The 11,469-nt window shown below is 44.6% G+C and overlaps 1 protein-coding gene across 1 annotated transcript in view; it reads right to left on the reverse strand.

Annotated features, from left to right (window-relative positions):
• Positions 1–261: 261 nt before the first annotated feature.
• The window catches only part of LOC136645209 (deleted in malignant brain tumors 1 protein-like), a 95,667-nt gene continuing 84,459 nt past the window's right edge, over positions 262–11,469 (reverse strand). The window contains 3 exon segments of the mRNA XM_066621446.1: positions 262–478; positions 1,915–2,068; positions 5,673–5,984. Of these exon segments, the coding sequence (XP_066477543.1) occupies positions 262–478; positions 1,915–2,068; positions 5,673–5,984 (683 nt within the window).

The following is an 11,469-nucleotide window of genomic DNA, read 5'->3' on the forward strand; positions in this document are numbered from 1 at the left end:
CCCCATGGGCTCACTTATGTTTAGGATGGAAGCATTAATGTGAAATGCTCCATTATTTTTCTTTCAGAAACCTAACATATGGGCAAAAGTTTTCTGTTCCTCAGAAATATACTTTGTTTCTTTTTTCTGTGGCTCTGAAGTGCAGGAATTTGGTTCCAGAATATGAAGAAATAGCACATTTACACCATCACATTTATCTTTATTTGGATGCATTTATTTTTCTGAATGCTATATGTGTGACAAAGTTACTACAGGACACATTCATTTTCTGGTTTGTGAAATAGCTTCATAATGAGCATAAAATCCTTTATTTGTGAAGATGGCATCACTTTCGAAGTGCACACGCATTCTGTTGGCATGGGAAAAGAGCACAAGGCCTGTCCCAGAACATATGTCTTTCTGGCTAAATGGATCTTGTGGCAGATTTGGGAACACTGTGATGACATCATAAATACATGACCCACTCTTCACTTCTAATCTGAAAAATGAATATTGGTCAGTTAATGGCTACATTAGGTTAGAGCAGGGGTGTCCAAACTTTTTGGCAGGAGGGCCACATCATCTCTCTGACACTGTCGGGGGCTGGGAAAAAAGAATTAATTTACATTTCAAATTGGAATAAATTTACATAAATGAATATATTAGAGATGGAATATGAATGAAGGTCTTGCAATAAAGCCTATAAAAGGCCTTGCACAAAGCAAGGCCGGCCTTTCCGTCACTGTCGCTGCTGCATCACAGACGTGAAACAGCAAGCAATAGAGGGAGCCCTCATCCCACAGCTCATGTGAGAGGTTGAACAGTCGCCCTCACGCTGAGAGCAGTTGCATCAGGCCAGTACAGACTCCAACAAGTCTCCAGAGGGCCAGAGACTCATTGGAGACTGAGGGCTCCCCGCAGGCTGGATTGGGAGTCCCCAAGGGCTGCAAATGGCCCCCAGGCCAGGGTTAGGGCAGCCATGGGTTAGACGAACATTCCTACATGCTCAACTGTTTCTTTGGAAATTCCCTTGACCTATTAAAGTGATTCAGAAATCATTATTTTATCTTCTCATTTCAATATATTTGGTGAATTGTGCCTAATACAACTGCATTAACGTTTAACCTGATGAAAACCTGCGCTATTTCTACAATTTGTTTCCACTTTCATTCCCAGTCCTCAAACAGTCCAATCCTATCCCCCACCATGTTATGGTATGCAGCCAAGCCAAAAGATTGTGTGCTGCATACTGTGGTGGGGGAGGGGAGAATCAGACAACCTGCAAGAGATAAGTATAAATATACTTACCTCCTGATAGGCTGGCCAATGTTGTATGGGTCTCCTTGGACCTATGCCAGTCATTTTGTTGGTGCATGTCCTAGGAGAGCCAGGGCGTCGGTCGAATGGGGGATAAGATCTGGCAAAAGTTGCTGCTGCTGCTGGATCCATGCCTCCCCCTTGATTTTTCTCCCTCCCTGTCCACTTACTCCGGGTTCTTCTCCCTCCCTGCCCACAAACTACTCCTGTGCCAGCTGCTGTCCAGTGTCCCAGGCAGCAGGGATCTGCCATTGATTTATAGCAGCAGCACTTTCTTTGCACCCTCCCAGGGTTTTTATGCTAGTCCTGCTGGTGTAAAAGGCCCATAGGATTGGGTCATATAAAAGCTTACAGTACTTTGATTCCCAACTATAACAATTTTGATGTGGCCATGTTTTTTGTCTAATTGATGAGTTTTTGAGAAAGAATTTTTGCAAACCTGATTACTTTTTTCCTATCTTGTTTTTCTTATAACTGAACAGCAAAGTACAAAAGAAAAAAAAAAACCACCCTGATGTTAAATGCCTAATCTATGTTTGAGAAGCCAAACAAGAAAGGACATTGATGTATTTAACACTTTCTTAGGACTATATTACATATTCATAATGCATTACTCACCGTATATCTGTAAAAGTGAGCTTTATGCGAAAATTACGTTCTACTTGTAATTCCCAAATACATTCTGCATCATTTGGGTAGTTATCCGGATAGTATGGACTGGCAATTGAGCCGGAAGAATTTGTGAGCAAGCCACCACATGTATAATTCTCCTCTAGAAAAATATGTGAATGGCATTCACATTAGACTGAACATATGGATTAATGATGAGATTATAGTAATCATGAATAAATGTGCAAAAATAACAACACCATAGCGCAGGGCGAAATCACAAATGACTTTGTGCTGGAATCCCATAATTAGGAATCCCCTTATATTTTATTTTTTCTTTTAACATTTGCTACAAAAGGAACTGATCTGGATTTGAACTATGGTTGCAGGAAGACCAGGAGGAGGTATCACCCTTTACCTGTGCCATTTGACACTGAGTTCTGGATTAGCTTCCCTATGTCTTTTTTCATTAAATAAATGGGAGTTATAGTCATGCTCTTAAAACAACATCTAGTTTGGTCCATACTCTGCTGTTACATATTCATTGAGAAAAGATTGCTAATCAAATTATGAAGACTTTAATTCTTATATTTATTAAGAGTTATTAACGTATATTAATTATTCTTAATTATGTATTATGTACCTACACTTATTAAGAATATAAGTTACCTGTCATCCTGGGCAATGGTGGAATTATAGGAAAAACTCCTATCAAACACAAAAAGGAAAAGGCAGTTTTAAATGGCAAGCATAATTTAAACAAAATAAATAAATGAATTAAGTTTTCTACATTTCAATCCAAAAACAGACCGTCTGCAATCAACCTGGCATAAGGGTTTCAAAAGCAAACCATAACCTTTAATATAAATTATGAAGTTCCATGCAAAACTAAAGATGTTACAATCAACTACATCTATCACTTCCAATGTGCTACATGCTGCTATTATTATTATATACGTAGGGATAAAGTACATAGGGATAAAGTATGTGCCACATAGCATCCTTCCCTTTCACACAAGTGTTACCACAACAGCCATTGTGTCAGTGACCTACCATGTTGTCCAGGGATAGTTTTCCTACATATGAAAGGCTACTCTTGCTCTGCCCTTTTGGAAGGGTGCAGGTATGCCTAACAGTGCACATAGGGGAAGGACTGACAAACTATTGTCAGAGGAAACAGTGACTACAGGGCAAAATAACTTCTCTGTGCAATGTTTCCTTTCTGTTATGTTCTTACAGTTATGTCCTTAAATTGGAGAGAACTATAGTAGATATGTTGAACTGAATTTTTTCTCACACTATCCTTTGCCATTGTAGTTGGCAACCTTCAGTCTCGAATGACTATGGTATCGCGCTCTGAAAGGTGGTTCTGGAACAGCATCTAGTGTGGCTGAAAAGGCCGATTCGGGAGTGACAATCCCTTCCACACTGGGAGCAAGTGCAGTCTGTCCCTGGCCTGTCTCCCTGGCTATGGGCCTTCCTTCTTTGCCTCTTAGCCTCAGACTGTTGGCCAAGTGTCTCTTCAAACTGGGAAAGGCCATGTTGCACAGCCTGCCTCCAAGCGGGCCGCTCAGGGGCCAGGGTTTCCCACTTGTTGAAAGGCCTTCAGATCTCCTAAGGCCTTCAGATCCCTCTTGCAGATGTCCTTGTATCGCAGCTGTGGTCTACCTGTAGGGCGCTTTCCTTGCACGAGTTCTCCATAGAGGAGATCCTTTGGGATCCGGCCATCATCCATTCTCATGACATGACCGAGCCAACGCAGGCGTCTCTGTTTCAGCAGTGCATACATGCTAGGGATTCCAGCATGTTCCAGGACTCTGTTGTTTGGAACTTTGTCCTGCCAGGTGATGCCGAGAATACGTCGGAGGCAGCGCATGTGGAAAGCATTCAGTTTCCTCTCCTGTTGTGAGTGAAGAGTCCATGACTTGCTGCAGTACAGAAGTGTACTCAGGACGCAAGCTCTGTAGACCTGGATCTTGGTATGTTCCGTCAGCTTCTTGTTGGACCAGACTCTCTTTGTGAGTCTGGAAAACGTGGTAGCTGCTTTACCGATGCGTTTGTTTAGCTCGGTATCGAGAGAAAGAGTGTTGGAGATCGTTGAGCCAAGGTACACAAAGTCATGGACAACCTCCAGTTCATGTGCAGAGATTGTAATGCAGGGAGGTGAGTCCACATCCTGAACCATGAACTGTGTTTTCTTCAGGCTGATCGTCAGTCCAAAATCTTGGCAGGCCTTGCTAAAACGATCCATGAGCTGCTGGAGATCTTTGGCAGAGTGGGTAGTGATAGCTGCATCGTTGGCAAAGAGGAAGTCACGCAGACATTTCAGCTGGACTTTGGACTTTGCTCTCAGTCTGGAGAGGTTGAAGAGCTTTCCATCTGATCTGGTCCGGAGATAGATGCCTTCTGTTGTAGTTCCAAAGGCCTGCTTCAGCAGGACAGCGAAGAAGATCCCAAACAAGGTTGGTGCAAGAACACAGCCCTGCTTCACGCCGCTTCGGATGTCAAAGGGGTCTGATGTGGAGCCATCAAAGACAACAGTGCCCTTCATGTCCTTGTGGAAGGAGCTGATGATGCTGAGGAGCCTGGGTGGACATCCAATCTTGGGGAGAATCTTGAAGAGGCCATCCCTGCTGACCAGGTCGAAAGCCTTCGTGAGATCTATGAAGGCTATAAAGAGTGGCTGTCGTTGTTCCCTGCATTTCTCCTGCAGTTGTCTAAGGGAGAATACCATATCAGTGGTGGACCTGTTGGCTCGGAATCCGCACTGTGATTCTGGATAAACGCTCTCTGCAAGTACCTGGAGCCTCTTTAGTGCAACTCGGGCAAACAACTTTCCTACAACGCTAAGGAGAGAGATGCCACGGTAGTTGTTGCAGTCACCCCTGTCGCCTTTGTTCTTGTACAGTGTGATGATGTTTGCATCCCTCATGTCTTGAGGTACTCCACCTTCTCTCCAGCAGAGACAAAGGATTTCATGCAGCTCAGTGATGATGATCTCTTTGCAGCACTTTAGGACTTCAGCAGGGATGCTGTCTTTTCCAGGTGCCTTGCCAAAGGCAAGGGAGTCCAGGGCCACGTGAAGTTCTTCTAGGGTTGGTTCACTGTCAAGCTCCTCCAGCACAGGCAGGCACTCAATGTTGTTCAGCGCTTCTTTGGTGACTACATTTTCTCTGGAATATAGCTCAGAGTAGTGCTGCACCCAGCGTTCCATCTGCTGCGCCCGATCCTGGATGACCTCGCCTGCGGCAGACTTCCTTTTCCATTATCATGCAAGTATTTCAGATATTCATTAGGTTATGCAGAATTACTTTCCCAATATTGCTTTTCCAGGTAAGCAGTTGCTGAATGTACTGTTGGGACTATATGTGACAATGAGCAGGATTTAATAATATCCTATGAGGTGTAGTCACCCTAACTCAGAGCCTTGCTTGTCCTTCAGCATGTTCCCAGCATTTCTGCACCTGCAGGCTTTCAGTTCTTTTCAATTCAAGGAAAGCTTCTACTAGCATTCCTTTATATATTCAATTTCCACAAAGTACAGTAGGGAAGTCTTGGTATGCGGGAGCCCTCTTAAAGCCTTAGTGCTTGAGAAATGGTTGGAGTTGAGCAATATATGTGTGTGGTGCTGGCTATATGATGAGAAATGCTTAGGAAAAAATGCCACATATGCTTTTGAACCAACTTCTGTAGTGTTTTAAGGGGCTTGCAAATGAAACAGAATTGCAATAGTAAATGTTTAGCAAGTGCCAATGAATAAGAAGTACCTGAGCAGCTAACACCAGCATCTTTTCGGTGACCACAATTATGCACATACCAGCCTCTGTGGGAGCACTCCCATAGGTAGGACTCATTTCCCTGGCATTCCACTTGATCAAGAAGAATACTGCCTTCTTCTCTCCCAAAATGGGCATTTCCTGGTGCAGCAATTGCAAATCCACATCCAAGCTGTCTACAGACAACCTGTGCATCATCTATATCCCAGGAATTGTCACAAACCGAACCGACGGTGTCTTTGTAAAGAAGCTTCACACGGCCCTCACATCTGTTTCTTCCGCCAGCCAATGTCAGCTTCATTTCTTTAAAGAGAAACAGAAACATGTCAACTATTTTAATTCTTTGTGTATCTCAGTTTTGTGCTTATATGAATCCAATTTAGATGTAAATGGGTGACTGTCACAAGATCTTTTCTGGGCATATCAAGTGACAAGAAACATGACTTTCAACCCTCAGGCCTGCACTATAATTTTCTGGACTCTAGAAAAGTGCCATTCAGTCACAGAAACAGTCAGGTACCTTATATTTTTTAAAGCAGGATGGATATGACCAGTGCTTTTTTTGTAAAAAAAATAAAAAAAGGTGCAGGAACTCACAACTTGTTAACCTTTTATTTATTTATCCCATGCATGTATACTCAGAAGTAAGTCCCATTATAGCCAATGGGGCTTACTTGCAGGAAAGTGTAGATAGGATTGTAGCCTGAGAACCCAAGCCTATGCATGCCTACTCAGAAGGAAGTCCCATTATATTAAATGGGGCTTACTCCCAGGGAAATGTGGACAGGATTGTAGCCTGAGTTCCCTTGGGATTAGACTGCCAACTTTTTCCACCAGCTCTTACTCCAGTGGTGTTTATCAGCAGGGTAAGCTTTAGCAGCTGAATTTCTGCATATCAACCTGCTGCTAAAGCTTTGCACACTAGCAGCAGGTTGGTTTTGCTGGCTAGTTCACAGTGGCAACTGGTTGACCAGTAAGTGTGGGGCACTGGGGCTTCAGGCTGTGATCCTAGCCACACTTTCCTGGGAGTAAGCCCCATTGACTCTAATGGGACTTACTTCTGAGTTGACGTGCCTAGGATGGGGCTCTAAGGCTGCAATCCTATCCTCACTTTCCTGGGAGTAAGCCCCATTGACTATAATGGGCCTTACTTCTGAGTAGACAGGCATAGGGTTGGGCTCTGAGGCTGCAATCCTGCCCACACTTTCCTGGGAGAAAGCCCCATTGACTAACGGGACTTACTTCTGAGTAGACATGCCTAGGACTTGGCTGGCAACTGATGCAGGAGGCAGAGACACTGATGGGAGGGGCTGAGCTGACAGGATGAGTCCCTCTGAAGCCTGCCCCCCTCCACCCTCCTCTCACCTGCTCGCTGCTCATGGCTACGCAGCGCCTGCTGGTCCCTACTCTGAGTATAATGGAAAGGGGTGTGAAAGTGGCACGGGGTGGGCGAGCAGGATCTACAACGTCCCGCTGGTCCAGTGCGGGACTGTCCCAGGAGCAGCTGTGTTGAGGGAAGTCCCGTTGCCCCACAACCGTTTCTGACTCATAAAGCGCCGTGATTGGCTCACCCCACCCTGCCTCCCTCGACCCAGAGCCGAATCTCAACCGCCCAGCTGCCCGCAAACCCCAGGGCTCTGATTGGCTGAGAGAGGAAATGGGCGTGTCCATGAGAAGCACTGCCCTCCATGGAATTGTGAGTACCTCGTGGGGAGAGCATTGCAGGGCAGATCATGCGCCTCTTATCTCTCCTTGTAGTCCTGCCTGGTCTTGATTACTGCAGGCAGTAGATTGTAGTCCTATCTAAAAGGTGCCGGAACGCCGTTCCGGTGCGTTCTATTAGAAAAAAAGTCCTGGATATGACCATCCTGGGCTGAGTTACAGCAGTAACTCATGGGCAACCCAATCCTAACTAAATCCCAGCACAACAATGCAACTGCACTGGCACAGCTTCCACTGTAACCCGCAGGAAATTTTTGGCCACAGGAGGTCTCCATGGGGTAAGGTAACATAGTTCCCTTTCCCTGGGGTAAGACCCAGCAGCCACCATGGGTCAACTCAGACCTGCACCAGCTCAGTTGCTGGTGCAAATCCAAGTTGATTTGTAAAGGAAGATCTGACCGAGGAAGGAGGTCAGAATTCAGCATGTGCCGCCAGCGCGGACCCTGTCCCAGGCCTGATTCAGAAACTGAGCTGCCACCTGGCTGGCTGGCTGGCATACATGCCAACCAGCTGATGGGTGGAACCACATACCCAGTAGGACCCAGTCATTTGGTGGGATGCTCTCCACTCCCCACCACCTCATCAGGCCCTGTTGGGTCTTACACATCCCTTACTCCAGCATGCCTAAGTGAGCAGGACCTGTCCCCTCTTTTTATACCCAACAGATAACTTGATGAGGTAATTGGTACGAGGTCACTCAGTACTCTGCCTGTGGCAGAGTAGAAACTTGATTCTGCATCTCCCACAGGTCTGGCTCAGGATGTCCCGGCATCCAAGGACATGTGCCAAATGCCCCTTCCCTTGCAAAATGCCACCCCCTTGCCTCGCCCTAACTTGTGTCAGTGACAACATCTACTACTCTACCTGCTCCTTCTGCTACCTGTACTCAAAAGGAAGAAGGGAATGGAGTAGGAAAAGAAACTGATAACCTTTCCTCCACACTTCCTCTTCAGCTCCATTTCCCTCTTCCTTGAAAAATCCAGGGAGCAAGAGAAGGAGCAGAGCAGGTAGGCAAATATGGGTGGTGGGCACCCCCCACTCTACAACCGGATGCAACTGCCTCACTTAGCTCTGATCTGTCCACTCTAAGCCCAACCCTGTCACCCCTGTGCCACACTGGCTCTTGAATAGCCAGAATAATATGCATATCTAACGAGAAAGCCATTAATAATTACAGGTTAATGAGAGATAACTTTTTACTGGATTGCAATGTTACAATAGGAAAATGATGAACCAAATGTCTAACTTTAGAAAAAAGTGGGTAGCTTTAATAGCCTTCAAAGTTGATAGAAGAGAACTTAATCTGAGTAGCTCTAGCCATTGAGGATATATAATCAAATTGTCTTCTTCCTGTCCTTCATCTAGACAGCCCTAAATTAAATAAGAAAATAAAAAATAAAGGCAATACCTGTTCCATCAAAATATCCTACATTGAATTGTAGTAGAAAGATCCAGATCACTTTGGAACCCATCTTTCTCTGGAGCTTCATTGCGTCTGATGTAATGCTGGACCCAATTTATACACATAAGGATAAGTGCATGGAAGTTGAACTTTTGTTACCAGGAAAAAATCAACACAAGGGAATATTCTTGAGTATCTCATTGTGTTTGTACTGAGAACTTGACAGAGATGTATTTATAGCAATTGCATCTCTCAATTGTTTTGACATTCATTGAACTGCATAGCAAAATAATACTGGAACATTTCCTCAATGAGCTTATAGAGGGCAAATTAATGCCAGGAAGTGGTTCGGTGGTTGCCTCACAAATTTGCACATAGGCAGAACTGCTTGGGGATGCTAGAAAGAGAGGTACAGATTAATGCTGAACTATTAACTTTTTATGAAAGTAAGGTCTGGTTCTTGGTATGTAATGTGGACTAAAAGGTTAACCCATTTTTGCCTAGCCCACAGGTGTACACATTTTATCCCTGTTGAATATGGTGGACAGAATGGCTATTGATTTTTTTTTTCTGCACTCACAAAAAGCTACAAAGCTTAGAAACTAAAAAAACTAGACAGAAATAAGCCCATTGTGTTCAGTAAGACTCAGGGCGCAATCCAAACCTGCGCTGGAGCAGGCAAGCCAGGAGGCTTGCGCTGCATCCAGTGCAGGTTCATTGGCTGCAGCGGCTCAGCCAGGGGCAAGGGGAAGCTCTTCCCCTTACCCCTGGGTAAGGGCTGCTGGCCCCAATGGGTCTCCTCGGACCCATGCCACCTTTGGAGGTAGCACAAGTCCGAGGAGAGCGGAGCAACTTGAAGCCGCTCCATTCTCCGCGGGGACGGGGGTTGGGATCCAGCATAACTGCCGGGTCCCAGCCCCGCCCCCGGCTCCCCACATGCCCACACCCCAGGACCACCCATCACCCGCCCTCCCCCGCCCAGCAACACCCCCCTCCCACTTCCTCCCCACCCCCCACGCCTACCGTTGCTACTTGTGTCGATGTGAGTGTGCCGACACAAGCGGTGGCGAGGAAGCCACCACAGAGGCTTCTGCCAGCTGACGCGTCTTCCTCCCACGGAGGCGCAAACGTGCTTTACAGCACGTTTGCCACCCTCCAATAAGGCACAGTTAGGATTGCACCCTTAGGCTGTAATCCTATCTTACTCACCAGAAACAAACACCTCTAGATATAAATTAATATGCTTAATTCTAACTAAATAAGGACAGTGCTACAGGGTGGAGTCAGACAAGCTGGGCAGGTATTATAAAGTTTTATAACTTTTTACCATTCAGATAATCTGTTTGTGAGATCATGAAAACACAACACTGAAAACTTGCAAAGAAGCAGCAGTTTTATCGCAAATTAATTGAAAGCAAAATACAGGTTCACAGAATTTGACATTACAGTTGTTGATTTATGAAGTTCTCTTTGTTCTAATATACATCGTAAAATCCAAACAATGTTTGCAGTTTTACACCCCACCCTGTCCTTAGGAGTTACTTCAACTTAACCCTCAAACCCATTACTTAAGTCAGCCACTGTGATGGAAAAAGTGGCCATCTAAAATTACTCTTACGTCCCAGCAATTTAAAAGAATTGTCCAGAATGGATATTGATGACATAAAAAGAGACAACAGCTGGGTTTCCAGACACTTTAAGTCAGGCATTTTCAACAACTGTGCCGTGGCACACTGGTGTGCCATGGATGGTCTTCAGGTGTGCCTTAGGAGTTTGGGGAGGGTCATTTATTAGTATGGCCATTGGGGGATTTGAGCCCCCAACCAGCAGCATGGTGTGCCTTGTCAATTGTCAAAATACTGATGGTGTGCCTTGGCAATTCTAGCACCTTGTCAGTGTGCCACGAGATGTAAAAGGTTGAAAATCACTGCTTTAAGTAATCAGCTGCTTACTATCAGATCAATCTACCATCATGTTAAAAAAGAAATACTAGGATTTAAGATCAGTTTTATCTGATTGAGTTGGCTTAAATTAAACTGGTTTAATTCATTTTTGCCTGGCTCACAGGTGTATGCATTTGGTCTGAACTGCATATATGCAAAGTTGGCCAGAAATGGTTTAAAATGAAGATCTTAAAAGTAATGTATCAATCAAGAAGCCCCAAAGTGATAACCCGGGATCAGCTCAGCAGAGTATTATAAAGGGCTCCTCTATATTTCAATAAGCCACTGCAGTTTACCTGAATATTTTAACAGCCTATTATGTTGATTTTATTTTTTGTAGACTGTAGGGCCCCTGAGTTGTATCCCTAGATTTCCATCCTCTCAATTTTTAATATGCACTGGGTAAAATAAATCTATTTTCCTGAAGCTTTCTTCTTTCTGTTTGTGTTTTCATGTGACTGCCTTCCTTCTTGTTCTCTTCTGACACAACCTACCAATAAACATACCTGTGGATTGATGCGGTGGATTATGTATCACTTTTTTTAAAAGAAGAAAACGATCAACTTCAGAAATGCATGCTACAGCTACAGTATGAGATTGCACTTAATAAATTTCTATGGTCTGGTTAGGTCAGCAATGTATTGGTATCAATAGATTTGGTGGGACTGTTTTCTTCTTAATTTACTACTCAGAAGAAGACCAGAGAGAACAAAGACCATGG

This window comes from Tiliqua scincoides, chromosome 3 (assembly GCF_035046505.1).
Source record: "Tiliqua scincoides isolate rTilSci1 chromosome 3, rTilSci1.hap2, whole genome shotgun sequence".
Taxonomy (NCBI): Eukaryota; Metazoa; Chordata; class Lepidosauria; order Squamata; family Scincidae; genus Tiliqua; species Tiliqua scincoides.